This window comes from Aethalodelphis obliquidens, unplaced genomic scaffold, assembly GCF_003676395.1.
Source record: "Aethalodelphis obliquidens isolate GAN/ISIS:26980383/991018 unplaced genomic scaffold, ASM367639v1 scaffold2, whole genome shotgun sequence".
NCBI classification, from domain to species: Eukaryota; Metazoa; Chordata; class Mammalia; order Artiodactyla; family Delphinidae; genus Aethalodelphis; species Aethalodelphis obliquidens.
In genome coordinates, this window is record NW_020837946.1 from 7,625,383 (window position 1) to 7,646,473 (window position 21,091).

General features: G+C 40.7%; 1 protein-coding gene across 14 annotated transcripts in view; it reads right to left on the reverse strand.

Moving 5' to 3' along the window:
* The window catches only part of DIS3L2 (DIS3 like 3'-5' exoribonuclease 2), a 373,385-nt gene that overhangs the window by 201,551 nt on the left and 150,743 nt on the right, over positions 1 to 21,091 (reverse strand). For 12 of the 14 annotated variants that reach the window (XR_003435198.1, XR_003435217.1, XM_027118351.1 and 9 more), the window contains 2 exons: positions 16,670 to 16,770; positions 11,632 to 11,879 (listed from right to left, as the gene is read on the reverse strand). Coding sequence is in view for 11 of the 14 variants with exons in the window: in XM_027118351.1 (XP_026974152.1) it covers positions 11,632 to 11,879; positions 16,670 to 16,770 (349 nt within the window). In the remaining 3 variants the exon portion in view is untranslated. Of the gene's footprint in view, positions 1 to 11,567; positions 11,880 to 16,669; positions 16,771 to 18,135; positions 19,350 to 21,091 lie in introns of those variants that run through there. The other 2 variants (XM_027118369.1, XR_003435218.1) reach the window with 2 other exon arrangements.

Below are 21,091 nucleotides of genomic sequence, written 5' to 3' on the forward strand. Positions count from 1 at the left end.
AGGCCTGGTCCAGGAAGATCCCACATGCCGCAGAGCAACTAAGCCCGTGTGCTACAACTCCTGAGCCTGCTCTCTAGAGCCCGCGAGACACAACTACTGAAGCCCGCGGGCCTAGAGCCTGTGCTCCGCAACGAGAGAAGCCACCGCAGTGAGAAGTCCGCGCACCACAACTAAGAGTAGCCCCTGCTCGCCCCAACTAGAGAAAGCCCGGGCACAGCAACAAAGACCCAACACAGCCAAAAATAAATTAATTAATTAATTTTTTTAAAAAAATAAAAGTTATTATCGATAAAGAATTCTAAAAAACCAAATAACTTGGAAACTCTCACAGCCAAGAGGACCCTAAAGAGACATGACAACTAAATGTGATATACAGGTATTCTAAATGGGAGCCCTGAACAGAAAAGGGACGTTAGATTTTTTTTTAAATAAAGGATTTCTGAATAAAGGTATGGACCCTAGTTAATAATAACATATTAGTTTTGGTTCATTAACTGTAACGAATGCACCATACTACATGTTAACAATAGGGGAAACTAGGTGCGGGGGTATATGAGAACTCTGTACTATCTTGACAATTTTTCTGTAAATATAAAACTGTTCTAAAAAATAAAACTGAGACGAATGACTAAAAGAAGTTATCTAGATTTCCACTAATAGGTAAATGATAAACTGAACAATGGTATATTTGTTCAACTGATTATTACGCATTTAAAAAATAATTTTGAGGGGCTTCCCTTGTGGCGCAGTGGTTGGGAGTCCGCCTGCCGGTGCAGGGGACACAGTTTCGTGCCCCGGTCCGGGAAGGTCCCACATGCTGCGGAGCGGCTGGGCCCGTGAGCCATGGCCGCTGAGCCTGCGCATCCGGAGCCTGTGCTCCGCAACAGGAGAGGCCACAGCAGTGAGAGGCCCGCGTATTGCAAAAATAAATTAATAATAATAATAATTTTGAAGATGTAGCAACATAAAAATGACTATGACATAAAGTAAAAAGAATAAAATGTATTTAGGAATAGTGTAATTTAACTATGTAAAAACATTTATGAAAAGATTAAAAGGGAATGGTGTTAATTTTTTTTTAGAGAAAAAGGATTATGAGTGACTATTTTCTCTATTTTCTAAACTTCCTTTAATGTTGTAACATTTTTAATTTAAAAATTATAGAAACATTTATTATAATGAAACTATGGTGCCCAGTGCTGGTTGCCTAACCAAAATTCAATCCCCTCTTCCTCCTTCCTAATAGAAACCTAATCTTCTTCATAGAGGGAACTCATCTCACCTTCAGATCTTCATCATTCTAATAAAATCAGAGCATAGCTCCCCTGGAGACCATAATCGATATCGTGGTTGGTGGACAGAATTTCCCCCTTCCTTGTTTGATGTGATCAAGAAAGCATGCAGCTTGAGCACACTGGCAGCCATCTTCACGGCCATAGAGAATCCACTGCTAGATCACTGAAAACAGCAAAGGGCAATCTGATAATATCAAGTCACTGACTATACTAGGCCTGAAGCCTGCACAACCTCTGGACTCTCACTTATGTGAGATAATATATTTCCTTATTATTTAAGTCACTTTGGGTCAGGGTTTTCTATCACTTGGTGCTAAAAGCATCCTAACTAATATAAAAATATTTTAAAATATCTTCCATGAGAAGCAAACTTTCCTTTCCTTCCCTTCCCTCTGCAACAGAAAATATAAAGCTCTTACTACCAAAAATAAAATCTCAGGACTGTTCACATCACATATCTTGTAGATATTCAGTACACACTGACATGGTGCGGCTGGTTCTAGAGCATAAAAATACTATTAATGGCTCCTTCCTTAAGCAATGTATTTCTATCTTAAAGCCGCTCCCTTTATGATTTCCATGTTGAACCAGGCCCCCCCCAAAATAAAACAAGCTCATTTCACCTTCATGAAAGACCAAGAAGTCATCCCTTCCCCAGGGCAGATCTCTCTCCTCAGTATTATCACTCTCCTTTGATTATATCTCCTTTCTGGCACATGCCTCTTTCTAGCTGTGTAAATGTGGTTTAGGTATTGTACATCTCTTATTTATTATAGATGAGGAGAATCATCCTAAAGAGAATAAACATTTCTTTGTTTCTGTATCTTACACTGATGCTTGTTCATCTTAAGTGCCCAATACATGATGGTTGAATAAATAAATAAACAAATTAATGCTCTTGAGCCTGGAAAAAAGGCATTCTGTTCCTCCTTGAAACTCCAGAGGAAAACTAAGAAAACTGAAGATGGTAAACAAATAAATAAAACCCAAAACATGGATCTAGGTAAACACTTGAGTCCTTTAATAACCAGCTGCCACGTTAGCAAAGTTATTAATACTAATATCAAAAAAATCAGGAACAAGAAAAAAATGCCTGCTACTACTGCTTTCACTCAAAATTGAACTGTCATTACTCATTTGTGTGGAAAATATCTCCTTCCCAATTGTGAGTTGCCAGTTCAGGAAGATTTGAAAAAGAAATAAAAGTTTTAGGGATTTGAATTGAAGAAACAAATCTGTTTACCAATGATATGATTATCTACATTAAAAATCCAAAGGAAACTATACCCAAAGTATTAAAATTAATAAGGGGATTTAGCAAGGTGTCTGGATAAAGAATTAATATACAAAAATTAACTGTAATTTTATATACCAGCACCAAAAAGTTAGAAAATGCAACTTAAAGTGTCTGTTCTTCAGAAGTTAACATTAACAACATGAAAAGACAACTCTTAAACCAAGGAAAAGATATTTTCCATATTATTAACTGCTAAAAGACTACTTTCTAGAATATTTTTTTAAACTCAAAAAAAAAAAGTCAAATGACAAACACCCCAATTTAAAAAGAATGCTAAAATGAGTGAGTGAAAGTTTAAGCAAAAAGAGAATTGCAGAGTTTCAAAAAATATCTCCCAGAATATAGTATAATATTTACAAAGGAAAATAGTAAGTTAGGAACTCTGGCAGGTACCATCTTAGCCAAGTGATCAAGGTTAACTTCACCAGTATACATACTGATATCACGTACCCCCCGATATGATGTACATCACTTTATGGTATCCTTCCCAATAATGCTTAATCTCAGTCTAATCATGAGAAGACATTAGACAAACCCAAACTGAGAAACATTCAAAATCACTGACCAGTACTCTTCAAAAGTGTCAAGGTCATGAAAGACAAGGCTGAGGAATTATCACAAATTGGAAAAACTACAGTGACATGACAACTGCAATGTAGGATCCTGGACCAGATGCTCAAACAGAAAAAGGAGGTTAGTGGAAAACCTGATAAGATCTGAATAAATTCGACACTTTATTTAACAGTATTGTACCAAAGTTAATGTCTTAGTTTTGGTAAATATTCTATGATAATACAAAGATGTTCACATAAGGAGAAGCTGGGTAAAGGGGATACAGGAACTCTCTGTACCATTTTTGCAATTCGAAATCTAAATTATCAAAACAAAAAATTAACTGTGAAAAAAATGAGTAAAAACATTAAAGATAATCTCTAGGAGAGGAAACATAATGACCATAAATATATGAAAAGGTGCGCAATCTCATCAGTAATTAGGAAAATACAAATTGAAATCACAGTGAGATACCATTTTACATCCACTTGTTTGGCAAAAACTGAAGAGTCTAACAATATCACATGTTGATAAGAATGTGAAGCAATGGAGTTTAAACACTGCTGGTAGGACTAAAAATGGGTAGAGCCACTTTGGAAAATGATTTGGCTGTAAAGTTGTAAAGTTAAACATGCACATATGTATCACAGATGATGCAGTAATTTTACTCTTAAGTAGAGTCTAGAGAAACCAGTTAGTAAGCACTGGAATGTTCATAGGAGCATTGTTTATAATAGCAAGACCTTCAGCTCAACCCAAATATGCACCGCTAGATAAACAAATTATAGTATATTTCAGGAAATAGAAATATTATGAATTAAAATGAATGAAATATATGAATATATCTTGGAAACATAATGTTAAATGAAAAAAAAGCAAGTCGCAGAAGAATCTGCGTAGGATGGTATTTTTTATAAAGTTCGAAAACAAGCAAAACTAACACTTTCAGGGATATAAATATGGGTAAATTATAAAGAAAGGTAGATGTCTGAGACAGTGGTTACCTCCTGGGAAAAAATTAGGGGTTAGGACAGAGAGGAACACACAGGGAGCTTCAACAGTATTGTGACAGATTTCTTAATCTGGGTGGTGAGTTCAAGGGTTGGTTTAAATACAAGAATTCAAAAATCACTTTAGTGTTACATGTATTCTTTTATCTGTGAAACATACTTTGCAATTAATATTAATAAATATTTTTTAATAAAGGAAACCTCATTTTATTTATTTCTTTATGTATGTATGTCTGCATTGGGTCTTTGTTACTGTGCGCGGGCTTTCTCTAGTTGTGGAGAGCGGGGGCTAGTCTTTGTTGTGGTGCGCGGGCTTCTCACTGCGGTGGCTTCTCTTGTAGCAGAGCACGGGCTCTAGGCGCGCGGGCTTCAGTAGTTGTGGCACGCGGGCTCAGCAGTTGTGGCTCACAGGCTCTAGAGCGCAGGCTCAGTAGTCGTGGCACACGGGCTTAGTTGCTCCGCCAGTGCCCCACAACTACTTCCTGGGATCTTCCTGGACCAGGGCTCAAACCTGTGTCCCCTGCATTGGCAGGCAGATTCTTAACCACTGCACCACCAGGGAAGTCCAATAAATATTTTAAAACAATATTTTAGACAAATATATACCCAACCCTTAATAGTGATTATTTCAGGGGATGAAATTCTGGAAAATATTCACTTTCTATGGCAGATGTTTTAAATAATTTTAGTATCAAATATATAATGAGTATGTATTGGAAAAAAATGCAATTTTTAAAAAACTTTGATACTGCAATAAGAAATAGTTGTGAGATAGAAAGTTTTCCTCATTAGAATAATTTATAATGATCACTACCTCAATTTTTTTCACTCACCAGAGTTCCTCCACAAATACTGTTCCCATTCACAATCTATGCTGTTACAACTGGGTCCTACTGTGGACCCAGTTGTCCTACCCTACTGGGTCCTAAGATTAATCAGGACAGTGCTGAAACATTCCCAGCTTCTTACACTTGGGAGTTGTGTGTATGTGCAAACATTCTCAACAAATAAGCATTAGGTCCACTGTTCTGCATAATGTGCTAGTAAAAACCTTACTGAGGGAAGGGGCCAACTACAGACAGAAGAAATTAAGACAGGAAAGTCCTTCGAATTGGTCTCTGTGCCTTAAAGAAAATAGGAACACTTAACAGTCAACATTAGTGTTGCAAACCATTCATCCTCCTTCCTCTACCACATAGCCTCATAAAGTTTTAGCCTTAAAAACTAGGCTATACACGGGAAGGCAGTCATACATTCTTGGAGTGATTATCACTATCATTATTGCTCTCACATAAATGCTTTCATGCATATTGGCCTATGTTGGAAACCCCATGCAAACAGATACAATGGTATATCAGATCCCTGAGAACCTGCAAGTGGAGAACAATCAAACATGGCCACACCCAGAACTTCAGTAAAAATACGCAGTGAAAACAAAGTATGGCAAATACTTGAGCTGTATATTTTAGGTATTATTTTCTATAATCAGGAGGAAAGAACATATTATTTCCCTTTTTCTGGCTCAGTATTATGATGCAGCAGAAGGCAGCAAGTAAGGAACTGGGGACTTCAAAAAAAAAAGTGTGGGCAGATCAGTGATGACAGAATGTGGAAGAGAAGCAAGGCTCAATAACACTGACTGATTTTAGGGAAGGTCCTGAAGATTGAGAGTGAAGAGTTTAATGTCAATGTGAAGGGAGCAAAGAGGAGGCTGAAAGCTTTTAAGGAGTAAAAAAGAAGGCTGATGGTAGCTACGGTTCTCTAATACTTTAAAATAATATTTTCAAGAAGACTGCGGATGAAGCTGACAACCATGGAAGAAGGGTTCATGATGGCACACGGTACAAGGAAGGAACAATTTGGAACCAAAGCCTGCATCAAGACCACTCTCCTCCACTCCTTTTACTTTTGCTCTGTTTTGACCAAGATGCTCTCAATGTTGAAGACATTAGCTTTTACCAAAGCGGATCGTTCCAGGCCACCAGGTGGAGCCCAACAGTCACAAAAAAGAGCCCCCTCCTCAGCCTGATTTGCTTTTTGTCTACCAGCCAAGCTAGAGCCAAAGCCCCCCAAAAAGGACTTATAAAGTCTAAGTTTGGTAATACAAGTTTTTAGGATTACATAACACAGCCTCTTCCTCAGAAGAGTCTTCAGATACGAACATTCTCTTGAAAAGGTGAAATACTCTTTGCACAGGAGGAAGGACTAGCTAGAGCTATTTTTCAATTTGCAAATCTTGTAGGCTGCGCCTCAATGAAACAAACTAACTTATCCTGTTTGTTTTTTCTACCAACCTAGTTACTGTTTCTTTTTCCTAAACACACTTTAATGTAATTTAATGACCATCTCCCCAATTCATATCTACCTCATAAGAAATTCAGTATCAATCAAACCTGAATGGAATAGTAAAAGTATTTGCTTCTATTAGTCAACAAATATTTCTGATTACTGACACCTTATAGGTGCAAAGGTGGGAGTTGAAGAAGATACCAGAACAGACCCCCTCACCCATCAGCCACTTCTTCCCCACCACACACATCGTCAATCAGAACTTCCCTTCCTCTCCTTTCACCTCACCCAGTCACTCTCTCCAATGGAAGCTGCTATCCTTCATTCTCTTAAAATGAGCAGTACTATGACATTAAGCCTAGACAATCCACCTTCAACCAAAAATTTCTCAACCCTGCTAGACATGCATTGACCTATTCATTTTCCTCCTTCCCATCCCTTAAAGCTACCAAAGTTTGCTAGAGAAAGTAATATAAATATGTCAGTTTGCTCTAGGTCAATTCACGTCATAGATCTTTAGTTAGTCTTCAGTGTTGCCAAGAAACACTACTATGTTTTTCACAGTAGCTGCTGTAAAACTTTTCCATTTTCTTCAAGATTTATCCTTAAATATTCCAGAAGAAGAAACCATGATAAATCTAGGAGAAAGTGACCTTGATATCTCCATGTGCATGACATCCTGGAAGAGAAGGATGGGACTGTAAACTCTATACTTTAGGATAGCAGATTTCACAAAGGTCTGAGAAAGTATAAGCATGAATTCCACTGCAAGAGTTTCTAAAGGGAAGGATGATTTAAGAGAGTTGAGAAGCTCTTAAAACTATAAGTCTGATTATATAATTACAAATCATTTCAGCAAGGAAGCCAATGTGGCTTTTTAAGTATCTTGGACAAGAATCTAGTACTAAATGTAAAAAATACTAAATATGTTGTGATGCATAACAAAAAGCAGTGACCCCGAAAAGCCAGTAAGGTTTCACTAAGAACAGATTACTTTTAGATTTTTGATAGCATTACAGGACTAAGGTTCATCAAAGTGTGGCATGTAATGTATAGAGGTGAATAAGGTTCAACTGAAATCTCTCATGGCAATTCCAAGAACAAGATAAAAATTAACTTGTAACAACTAGAGGTCTCTAGTACTGTAATTCTCTTTGGGCTTCCCTTAACTGGAGGCACCAAAGTGCTACTGGGAGTGCCAGAGAAGCAATGCTTACACTGAAGCGGGCACCAAGACTGATGGCCTCCGGAAGGCCCCTTCCAAAGCTACTGAAATTATACATTCTATTAATGTGCACATGCTACTTAACGTTTTTGTTAAAGATTCTAAATGTGGGGTTCTCCACCCGCAGTTATATACTGACTGTATATTGTTATCAAGTGTTGATTTTGAAACCATAGAACCTGGTTCTCATCACTTTCTGTTCTAAACCACTCCTGTGTTTTCTAGCTTGATTTATGGTACAACATCTTCCTAGTCAACATGGCTGAAGACCCTGGGGTCATCAAATCATTCTCATCTACCCATCTGACCAGCCAGCAAACATTCACCGAGTATCCTTGTCCTAAAGAAGTTCATGGCCAAGTAAATAACTTACGTAAGCAATTACAATACAAACAGATGAGAGCTTTAAGAGTGGTATTATTAGAAACTATGGGAGCACCCAGGATGGAGGACTCGGTCAGGGAACATTTTCTGAGTAGACGACTGAGTTAAGTTTAAAAGTTGAGTATTTCACTAAATAAACACTGGGGAGAGGAGAAAGCCGCTGCTGGGAAAGGAAGTCTAGTGTGCAAAAGTCTGGAGCTAGGAACACAGTTAGCAATGAAATGGCAAGTAATGAGGCATAAGTGAAGGGAACAGTAGGAGATGAAGTTGTCCTTGATGAATCGTGATTAAATGCCATCATCTAACCAATCACGCAAGTCAGAGGCCTGAGAGTTCATTCAAGGTTCTGTCTTTCTCTTTCATGCCCCTCTTCCCATTGGTTACCATGTCTGAGAAAATTTACCTTCTTTGTCTCCCCTGACTCTTTTCATTCCTTTTGCTTCCCTCACTGCAGCTCCTTTACTTCAGGTTCTCCCATCTCATCTTAGTGCGACAGCCTACTGCTTGCTTTCAGTCATGGCCCTTCCCACCCACTCTGGACTCTGAATCAGAGTGATCTTTTAGCAAACAGGCTTCCACTCTCCCAGAAACAACCCTGGATTTCCCCCTTCATCCACCTCCTCTAAGCTTCCAGAAAATTATTTTATTCCTATGGAAGAGCTTACAACACTCTGCTTTGTACCACAGCTAGAGCTCAGAGAGACAGGCCATTCAGTCCATCTGCTTTACCCACACTCTTTGCCAGGGAGTTGAGTCCCCCAGTCCCTGATAACGGGGCAGTGGACCGCAGGACCTCGGACCCCTACCTCTGTTTACAACTATTAGGCAAATAACTGTCTCAATAGACCAATAAAGATCTTCTACCCTAGGAATTCTGTATTGTGCTCTAGACTACAGTGTGTGACCTGCAGAGGACTGGCAGTACCATTTGGGGGCCATGTATGCTATCAAGCAGGTAAATGGCTCCTGTGTAGAAAAAAGCAGACTAATACAACTCACGTGCAGAAAGGGGGAGAGAAAAGATACCATGTGGTGGCTGGACCGGTCAGGGTGGTTGAGAGAGAAGCTGTGACTCCTTTGCCACTGTGTTAGTTCTGAGCTCCTCATGAGACCTGCCTACGCTTACTGCCCTGGGTTTTAGGTGAACCACCAATGTCTTATATTAATCACCACTATTATTTAAATTAGATCAAGTAGGATTCCATTTCTTGGAATCAAATTAATCCTGTGACATTTATGTAAACTCCTTCTGCATTAGGTTATCATTTCTTTAAATAAAGAAACCACAGCTTGTTTACCTTTGTATTTCTCACATAATACAGCAGTGACTTACACATATGATTAACACCTGTCTTTGTGAACTGAATTTAACTACAGAAGAAGTAAATGACTTTGGAATTATATAGGCAGAAGTTCAATAATTTTAAAGGGCAGAGTGTTGGGGCAGGGAAGAAATTCAAAAGAAAGGCGCTTCGGTTAAACTTGGTTTTTAGGCATGGTTTCTATGCTTTCACATTCATACCCAGAGCAAGTACCACCTTCACCCTCCGGGTCAGAACCTGGCAAAGATGAGAGAGGAAACCCAAGCGGTCACAGCACGGCATGTTCTGACTGGGAAACGGTGACCTCAGCTCCTAAAGATCAGTAACAGATAGCCAGAACAAAAGAGCCAGGCGACCCCCAACAGGCAACAGCTGCAGCACGCACCCCCCACGAGACAGACGTCAGCTGAGAACTTCACCATGAAGACCCGCCACATTTTATTTCTTGAGATAAATTTTCTTTTTTCCACAAGGATTTTAAAAGGCTTATTTCCATAAAAGACAATTTTCAATGTCTTAATAGTAAAAAGGTCGAGAAAAAGCACAGCTTTCCATCTAAGTATGAGAATCTTCAAACTTTTGCATTTTGAAAAATAGATGATTAATATATGGTTATTATTTTAAAATATTCTTTCTTTAGATTCAGAGAATGTCCTTGCTGCTTCAAAGGCCTGACTCCTTTTTTGATTATTGTTGTACTTTACCCACAAGAAAAGAATTCTTGATGAAGTAAGGGAGGATCTGTAAAAAAAAAAACAAAACAAAACAAAACAAAAAAGCACCTGAAGGGCCATCTGAGTAATAAGAGAAACTCATTCTGTGAAGATTTCCTGACTACACCCTTACAGCTCAAAAACTAAGGAAACAGCCCAATCAAGTATACACAATGGGATATGACAGAAAGGCAGATAAAAGACAAGGCTGGATTTCCTGCCTTGATGTGCAAGTGTTCCCTTTTCACTGCCAAGCACAGTGTGGTGGGCACAATCACCAGGGGCCAGGTGGCACAGCCATTATCAAGCCTTTTGAGTGGATGGTGAGAAACTGGCAAGCCGCTGAGAAGGGCTATTTAGGGCTCAAGGGGTTGACGTCACTTTTGGATAATGAGTTAGGCTTCAAAATGATGACATTGCAATCCCACCACTTGAGAGCAAAAAAGAAAGTGCAACTGTTCCTGAGTGGCTCTGAGATCATATAAATCACAGTGATCTTCACAGCACTGAGAAAGTGGCCCAGGATAGTATTTCTTAAATTGCATTAGGACACACAGATTTGATCTGGTTTACTTCACTAACCATAAAAGGCTAAGCAGAGAATAAACCTCATCAAAGCAGCACATCGTGGCCATCCATTCAGTGTCGGCACTCATAACCACGGAACGTTCCCAGGAGGGTCCGTCCTGCACAAGTTAGATGACCAACAAGCAAGTCACCCAATTAGACTAAAAGTAGTATCAGAGCAAATTTTTCTAGCTTGTATGCCTTTATTTTCATTTCCTAAAATGAAACCTAAGCATAAACCAGACACCATCTATAATAAAGGGCTACAGATATAGCTAAAACTTAATACAACTTCTCTTTCAAAATGAATACCAATTGTAAGAAGGAAACAGGCACAGCATTTGATCAAACAGCTAGGTCCAGCAGTTTCTTCAGATTACAAGGAAATGGCTATCCATGATGCTCTGTGGCTATATAATCTATATTTAAGTTAGACTGGTTTCTAAAAGCTTCCCTAAAAACATGGTACCTTTCCCTGTTTACAGTAGGGTAATTTAATGTTTAATGCCACAAGTGAAACCTCTGAAGGATCAATACCAAAAAAGCACATCATTCAAACATACCTTTACTTTCATATTTTAAAGCATGGGGGACTGAGGTCCCATGAATACGCCTGGAATTTCACATATTTTAACACCGGTGTCTGAAAGGAGGGGTCTGATTGTTTGATACAATGAATTCTTTGCAAGTTCACAACTACAAACAGGATTCATAACATAACAGGAAATAAGCAGAGGTTCAGAATGTGCTTATGTTTTATGCCAAAAAACAAACAAAAGAGGTGATTGCCTGGCAGTTCAAGGAACCTATAGGTGGCCAGCTGTGGTAGCTAAGGGTGATTTCTGAAGAACCACGCCTAGTACGCATGCTTTAATGAAGAAATAATAATTAAAATACACACAAAAATGCTTACGTAAATGCTACCTAAACCAAGTTCCGTCTGGGATCTGTGGTTTTTCTCGCCAGAAGTCACCTACCCCAGGGCAAAGTTGCTGTCTTCCTTCCAGTCCACAATGCGGCAGATGAACAGCGTGTTGGCATAATCTTTAGGCCGGGTCACAAAGTCCTGGGGACAGTCCTTGAGAGGTACATAAATTCTAGGCACCCGGTGGTCCGAGGGAGAAAACAGGGCATACTTCCTGAACAGTTCACTGTTCTTATCGGCCAAGAGTTTGAGGAAGCCAGTCGCTGCACGGGAATGTTTTTTTTCCAAGATGTAAACCACCTGAAAATACCAAAGATATAGTCAATGCTGTTTATCTGTAGGACTGGATAACAGTTGGGAGAAGTCAGTAGAATGTTATTTGGTCAACTATCTGGGTCCAGCAGTTTTTCTAAGTCTAAATGAAGTATCTCTCAGTGAGGCTCTGTGACTAAGTTATCTATATTTAAGTTGTAACAACTGAAGTCAGCGAGCACATATACCCAAGGAAAACTAAGCAATACACAGATTAATTAGATGAAAGTGCTTTTAAAACCAAGACCTATGTCTCAAAAAAATATGTAAAACTCCAGCAGGGAAGTACAGCTCCAGGTATTTGGTCTGCATTACATTTTTCTCACATGAACTATACCAGTATCTCAGGTGAACAATACAATAGTTGTTTATTTTAAAATGTTATTAAACGTAAATAACTTCTTTATTATGCCTTCAAATGCTGAAACCTTTTAACCTTCCTTCTTTCCAAGATTAAACCCAGTCTCTCATTTCACCAGGCAAAAATTCAATAGCACAAGTACGTGCTATTTCTACCAAGAGAAACACATCATCTTGGACTGACCCATCATTCAGCTCTCACTCTCCTGTGCCCCTCCACGGGCTTTTTCACCACATCAAGACCACTAGTGCCTTGACCCTTGCCTTCTCTCAATGTCTGTTAGCTACTTCTTAGCCTTGAGTCCTTTCCTACCTGCCAGAGACACCATGTTTCATCACTTCAAGTCCTGTTACATATGTCATCAAATGCCTCGCCCCTCTTGTTGTTCCATTGCACCTACCCCAAAAATCCTCAATTCTGGAACCATGCAGCCACTGCTATTCTCTAACCTTAAACACAAGTTACTGAGTCCACCAGAAAAGAAGAAAATTATAATCATACAGATGCATACCATCACACATTAATGTTATACAACTGCTGCTAGGACCTCAGAAGCTCTAAGGTATTTTTTTTAACCTGTTCCCAGTCAGCACAACGTATTCTTTTTGGCAGGCAGGCTCTTAGCTGCAGCAGGCAGGGTCTTTGTTGAGGCATGTGGCACAGGCTCTTTGTTGTGGCGCGCCTTCTCTCTAGTTGCGGCCTACGGGTTTTCTTCTCTCTCTAGTTGTGGCGTGCTAGCTCCAGGGTATGTGGGCTCTGTAGTTTGTGGCACGCGGGCTTAGCTGCCCCATGGCACGTGGGATCTTAGTTCACCGACCAGGGATCAAACCCACGTCCCCTGCATTGGAAGGCGGATTATTTACCACTGGACCACCAGGGAAGTCCCCAGCATAATTTATTCTTTAAGCCCCACTCTCTTGATCCTTCTTTTGGGACTCCAATTATCTGAATGCTGGATCTTTTTTACTGTTCCACGGCTTCCTGAGGCTCTGTTCATTTTTTTTCAATGTATTTTCTCTCTGTTCACATAGGGTAAATTCTATTGATTGGTCCTCAAGTTAACTAATTCTGTGCTGAGTCACCTCTACTCTACTACTGAGCCCATCCAGCAAGTATTTCATTTGTTGCTGTATTTTTCAGTTCTATAATTTCCATTTAGTTCCCTTTTTATAACTTCTATTTCCTTGCTGAGACTTTCAGTTTTCTCATTTGTTTCAAGAGAATTTTTACTTGCTATTAAAGCATATTTATGATGGCTATCTTAAATCGCTATCAGGTAACTGCAGTATCTTGGTGTTGGCATCAACTAACTTGGTGTTAGCTGTCGTTCCTCACTCAAGTAGTGATTTTCCTGGTTCTTGGTATAAGTTGATTTTCTAATGTAACCTGGACCTTTTGGCTATAATGTTAGCAAGTTCAAGGTCTTATTTAAATCTTGCCTTTTAGAAGGCAGTCACCCTGTCTAGGGCGAGCATGCAGGTCCTGGACTACTTTTGTGGGCTGTAGCTACAGTGACAATTTAGTTTTCAGAGGCTTTGCAATGCTATTTTGATATGTTTGGTTGACAAGGTACCACTGGGGCTCCCACTAGTTTCTGCTGGTACTGCTGAGGGGCTGGCCACCTGGCTGGTCTCTCTGATATGGGTGAGGAGCACATCCTGGTCCACATCCATGCAGAGACAAAGAGACTTCTCGCTTAGGGTTTTGGGTGTAGTGGCACCCCCTTCTACTGGTGCTACCTGGCTGCTCAGCATGTCTGGATGGGAGAGGGGCATCTCAGGCCTATGAGGATAAAGAGGTTTCCTGGACCACATACTTGCGGTAGGATCTCCCTTGCTAGTGCCATCTGGATGCCAGGTGTCTCTGGGTGGGGGAGGGGAGTCTCAGGCCCATAGGGACAAAGAGACTTCTGGGGCTAGGTCACCTCTTTGGCAGGATCCCTGCTGTCAAAGCCACCCAGATGCCTGGCATCTCTTGGTGAGGGACAGAAGTCTCAGGTGTGGTGGGGAAGGAGCGCCCTTTTCCTGGCCACTTGCCATCAGCAGAGATCCCAGTCAATTTGTCTTACAGGTGCTGCTGGGATTGCCTGGTGTCGCTGGAGGGCCTCCTGTTAGACCTGAGTGAGGAACGAGTCTGCTTGAGCCACCTTCTATTGTGGGGTTGGGATCCAGAAACACGGGGCCTGGGTCCCCTTCTGTTGGTGGAGGGCTTGTGAAGTCCCCTGCTGCTACGTTGTTCTTCTAGCCCTAGAGTCCCTAACTAGTCTGCCTTCCGCTTTTCATCTTTCAGAATTCTCCTTTGGTTGTCTCTTATTATTGTCCAGAATTTGTAGCTGTGCTTAGGGGAGAGGAGCAAGGAGAAACGAATCTATGCCATCATGTCTGATGCTTTTCGTATTAATGTTCGACAGAACAAGAAGTATACAAATCAGCATGACATTACTCATGATTCATGTGTTAACTGTCACAGAAATGACTTTACCACAGTGTAGGTTTTGCCTTGTAATTTTAGATTGAATTCATTAAGAAACTATACAAAAACAAATAAACCCCAAAACCAAAAATAGCAAGAGAGGAAGCACCATTGGGGGGCAGCAGCAAATTGCAGAACACAAATTCCACTGACAGAGGTTGCCTCTACTCAGCTCTGACCAAAGTCATTTAAGAATGTGGCCCACTGTTGCTGGATGTTTTGTTTCGTCAAGAGACGCCAGAAGCCTGACACTCCTTTTTTTTTTTTTTTCGTATAAGCTACTAAGCCAAAATTTTTAAATATTGCACAGGTCAAGCAAAACACAAATTTGTGAGCCAGACCCAGCCCACGATCTTTCCGTTCATTATACTCTTTCACACCTATCATATTGCCTAGTATATGGTTAGTATTCAAAATGCTTATTAAGGGCTTCCCTGGTGGCGCAGTGGTTGAGAGTCCGCCTGCCGATGCAGGGGACGCGGGTTCGTGCCCCGGTCTGGGAAGATCTCACATGCTGCGGAGCGGCTGGGCCCGTGAGCCATGGCTGCTGAGCCTGCGCGTCCGGAGCCTGTGCTCCACAACAGGAGAGGCCACAACAGTGAGAGCCCCACGTACCGCAAAAAAAAATAATAATAATACAAAATGCTTATTAAAATAAAGATCTAGATAACTGAATGGGCAATTGGCAGGGGAGAGTAAAATATATGTAATATAATTTAGAAATTCCTCATGTCGATACGCAGGAGACACTCTCCTATCCAACTTGCTAGACTGAGTGGCAATGCCGCATTCCCAGGTTACACGTGCTGGCGGATGCCTCTGGTAAAGGAAAACCTCATGCTATCACACACTCCATCCTTTGTCATTGCACCACTCCTTCCACCAGGAGCTACCTGCATAGCGAGGATCAGCTGTGTTTGATCTCATATCTGAATATGTCACTAGCATATATAATTTTTTTTTTAAGATTTAATTTTATTTATTTTTGGCTGTGTTGGGCCTTTGTTGCTGTGCACAGGCTTTCTCTCGTTGTGGCGAGCGGGGGCTACTCTTTGTTGTAGTGCACGGGCTTCTCCTTGCAGTGGCTTCTCTTGTTGCAGAGCGCATGCCCTAGGTGTGCGGGCTTCAGTAGTTGTGGCACACAGGCTCTAGAGCACAGGCTCAGTAGTTGTGGCGCACGGGCTTAGTTGCTCCGCGGCATGTGGGATCTTCCCAGACCAGGGCTCAAACGCATGTCGCCTGCATTGGCAGGTGGATTCTTAACCACTGCACCACCCGGGAAGTCCTAGCATATATAATTAAAAAATAAAATTGAATTACGCAAAAAAACAAATTGCTTTTGTTACTGGACAACTAAATTAAATACTTTGAAGAAACTAAAAAATACTTATTAAAAACTTACTTTTGAATTAGATATGGTCATGACAACAATAAAAAAAATTGGAGCAAAAAACCAAAAACCTAGGAGTCTACATTCATATTGCTTCACCAGTGCCTAAATTCTCACTCCATTCATTCATTTATTGCCGTGCCGCACGGCACGCAGGATCTTATTTCCCCAACCAGGGATCAAACCCGTGTCCCCTGCAGTGGAAGCGTGGAGTCTTAACCGCTAGACCGTCAGGGAAGTCCCTCTCACTCCACTTTAAATAAACCAAACTGGAAATCATAGATGTCACATTACAAGTGCAGTTTATGCAGAAAAAGATAATGCAGAACCTCAATAAACATACCCACATGCGAAGAAAAGGCCTTGGCCCTTCATCCAAAGACAGACAAATGAATATATGTTTAAAGTAATGAAAAAGATTCACTTTTTATGATTCCCTGCTTCCACTGACTTTTCTGATTAACTGACCAACTACAGTCCTAACTGAATTGTATGAGAGGCCTCCAACAGGTAGCTCAGCTACCAGCCAGACAAGTGAAGGAAACAGGCAGAGACCTTTGCTGATCTCTGCAGCGACTTCTCTGGTAAAGCTCTTGTGTCCTGTGACATGAAGGTGTTCTCGTCTTTTGTAACTGGTGCACCAGCATCCTCTTTTCCTAATTTAAAAAAAAAGAGAAAAGAAGAGGAGGAGGAATCAGGTAGACACATACCTATTAGGCATACAGACTCATGGGATTTTTAAATTCAGAGCTCCAAGGCTTCCTGGACACCATTTACCCCAAACTACTCATTTCACAGAAAAGGAAACCCAGGTCCACAGTGGTTAGGTGACTTGGCTAAGGTCAGTTACGTCACTAACTTGTAGTAATGCTCACACTCAGCAGGGCGCATTTTATCTATTTAACATTATTCATATGTTAGGCATCATACAAGTGGAGAGCATCAAATTATGCTGAATTAAACTAAATCGCCTATGTGTCAAAATGCCAAAATAACTAAATGTTATACACTGCCCCAGCCCACAATGAAGAATAGAGATAGGTTAACTTATTATGCACATCTGCTGAAATAAAACAAAATCAAAATAAATGTTAACTTTTAAAAGTACTTTGGTACAGCCATAACAAACAAAATGGTGGAAAATAGATTATATTTATTAAATAAACAAATAAAAAAGCCAACCCTGATTTTCCTGGCTTTTCTTAGTGACATTATATAAAGAGTAAAGTACTTAAAGTCTTTTAATGTTTAATTTCCTTTCTTAAAAAACTTATAAAATTCACATTCACCCAAGAAACTGAAACCACTAAAGAGGGAGTTAGGCTCTGGACCAGAAGTATTAAAACCACTCATGAAAAAAAGCAGCAAATTACAAACTTCTGAACATTTAATATTTTATATTTTCATGCGTTACATTAGATTTCCCCCACAAAATATTCTTATCCAACTCTACTGGAGTTTCTGGATTCTAGGGGTCACAACCAATTCATGTGGGACCCGCTCCAGCTAGCTAAGAGAGACTTGTACTTATCATCATTTAGACATTACCAAGGCCAAAATAAATAAATAAATCCTTTTCAGGACTGGCTGCCTCTTAGCAAAGGCTCAGCTAAAAGCCAACTTTACTCTGGGCGTACTCTGGAAACACTGACATGATCTGACCTACTGGGGCTTAAGAACAATCAACTGTATGCTTTTCCATCTATGCTAAAATCTACCTACGATAGTGCCCACTGAAAGCAGAATTCTGTTTTCTAAAAAGAAAAACAAATGAAAACTTTCCCATTGTCGATCACCCTCTTTATCACCCTGTAAAAGAGGGACATCATCCAAGTTCATCTTTTATTTTAGACCAAGTTCACGATTCCAAAATCATCAGATGCTTTCAGAACATCTTTTATACTCTAAGGGAGAAAAAAACCCACACCAGTTCCATAACATATCTTGCCAATGTGTGCCACACAACAGGTAATTCAGGAAAGATTAGGAGGCTGGAATTACCATGAACAAGTATACTCTACCTAGATATCTGATATCCGAGTTTGGTCTCAAGAGCTGGCAATCAAGACAGGGTAGTGAGGGCTTTTCCGAGACAGCCCAAATCCTGGGCATGCAGCTTTCTGTAACGGTCACTGGTGGCTCCGTCTTAAAATGACTATTGCTTCAGATTCCATCCCAATAACAAGCAAGTCTTCTGTTCCAAAGGTTATGCCAGGTTGCATTCAAAAAAAGAGGGCAAGCCATGGAAGTGGGCCCAATTATGATTCTCAGAGATCACACCTGAACACGACCTTTTCCGGTTCTGTGTTCATAAGGATATCCCAGCAGAAATCAGGCTTTGTTCAGACAAAGATGCACCCTAATAAATTAAACTGAAGCTTGTAGCCTTACAGGTGAGCACCACAGATATGTTCAATGAATGTGAAGAAACACACTGCCAGTTTAGAAAAGTGAATCACCTTAACAGGTTTCCAACAACTACGTCTTGCCACAGCGAGCAGCAAAGCTGTCAATTTAATGAGAGAATCTATCGCGTTGTTTAATCACAAGATCATTTGTTTCTTCATTTATACCATGTGTGTTTACTGAGCACTGGGCATTGAGGATTCAGTGTGAATAAAAGAAAGATGATCCCAGCCCTTATGGAACATACAGTTTAATGCTGGAGTGATATTCAATAAATAAGCACTCAATAAATATAGAATTATAAACTGTGATGAATGCTAAGAATGAAAGAACACTCCCAAGGAGGGAGAGAAGAGAACATATGATTTAGATTAAGAAGTCAGAGAAAGGCCCTGTGTGCAAGTGACACTGACGCTGAGATATGAGGATGGTGTGTGTAGGAGTGAGGAAGGGGACAAAAGACCCCAAGTGGGGAATGGTACTTGGGAAGGGGTGGAGGTGGGAAGTCCTTGGCACAATCAGGAACAGAAAGACCATGTGGCCGGAGGACAATGAACAAGAATGGGCATGGCCAGAAATGGAAATGAGAGGTAGACAGCAGTCGAGTCAGATGGGGCCTTGCAGAAGTTAAGAATCCTGAGTTTAAACCTACATACAATAGGAAGCTGGCTAAGGATTTTGTTCAAGAAAGTGACTGCCTAACTTGAGACTTGGCCAACCTAAGAGGGGATGTTGGGAGACCAGTTAAGAGCTATCGCAGAAGTCCAGACACAAGAGGATAGTGCTATAATACAAGCCCTGGAGATGGAATTAAAAGGATCAATTTGGGCTTCCCTGGTGGTGCAGTGGTTGAGAGTCTGCCTGCTGATGCAGGGGACATGGGTTCGTGCCCCGGTCCGGGAAGATCCCACACGCCGCGGAGCGGCTGGGCCCGTGAGCCATGGCCACTGAGCCTGTGCGTCCGGAGCCTGTGCTCCGCAACGGGAGAGGCCACAGCAGTGAGAGGCCCGCGTACCGCAAAAAAAAAAAAAAGGATCAATTTAAGAGATATTTTGGAGTTGAACTAATAGACTTTAGTGGTAATTAGATGTGAGAGTTTAAGGATTATTAGATATAAGAAATAAAGGATTACTTCAAGCTTTCTAACATCTGCAGCTAGGCTGATGGAGGCATTACTGGCACAGGACAGACTAGAAGGGGCGGTGAAGATCAAGGGCTCTACTTCAGAGGTGGTTCTATGTGAGAGGCCACCTGTGAGATCGTCAAGTGATGATACTGAGTAAGCAGTTCAACATGAAGATCTGGAACTCAAGAAGAGAGATCTGCACTATGGCTCTAAGTATAATTTATATGCCAAGAACTTCCACATTTATAGTTTTCCAGCCCAAGCTGCAGAGAAGAAATTCAAACCCAAGTCTTTTCAACTACCAAGTTCCTGAAGCTCTTCCACTGATATATGCTCAAGTATGAAGTAATGTGCTGTCAATGTTAAGGAAATAAGCAAGATTCACTGAGGAAGTGAGTTGGGCTTGAAGGATATACAGATGTTTTGGAGAAAGAAAGTTGAAGAGCATTCCAGGTAAAGGCCAGCACTTGTACATGGCCCAGAGCTGTGAAAGAGCCTGACATGGTAAAGGATTAGTAAGAGATTTACTGTAGCTACTAACGGGTTGAGGACACAAGTGTTGGGCAGGAAGGGACTGGATGGGGAAAGGAACAAAACTGGTGGGGAGGTGGGATAGGTCCTATGGCAGAGATTCTAGTTCCTGCCCAATTTATCTATTCTCTTCTTTCCTACTAAGCAGAACTCCGATTTTTTTTTTTTTTTTTTTTTTTAGCTAGCATTAGTTAGAAGACTACATCCCTCAGTCTTTTTGTAACTAAACATGGCCTGGATGTCTAAGTTTTAGGCAATAAGATGCAGGTTAAAGTGTTGTGATTTAAAGGATGGAGGTGCAGCCTTTCCCTCTTCCTCCTTGCTGGCTGGAATGTGGATGTGGCAGCTGGACCTCAAGCACTCATCTTGGTCCTGGAGGCTACAGGACAACAGTGCATTCTGCTGTGCAGAGCAGCACAGCAGAATTGAAGACTATGGAGCTAACCTATGAGCCTTGACCTGCCTACCTCTGTTATTCTTTTCTGTGAGATAGAAATAAACTTTCTTGTTTAAGCCATTGATATTTTAGGATTTAACGCCACTCTCAGCAGAACATACTTCCTAACACACAGGTCCAGACAGTGAAACTGATAAGCTTGGATACTATCCCACAAAGCACTAGAAAGGCCAGGGACACATATATTTTAGAGCAATGAATTTGGTAGCATTCCAGGGTGGAGAGACAATAGTAGCAGAGAGCTTAGGAAGCTGGGGTTACAGTCTAGATGAGACGCAATCAGAATCTAAATTAAGATAGTGGCAGTGACAGTGAACAGAGGCAAGATTTGAGAGAGATTTTTGAGAAGGATGCTGCGAAGTGTGTCTCCATCACTATCAATGACTTAGTAAAAGAAAAGGGGCTTAAGTTAAAAGAGCTTTTGATTGACTATCAGGGAAAATGCTTTCACAGAACG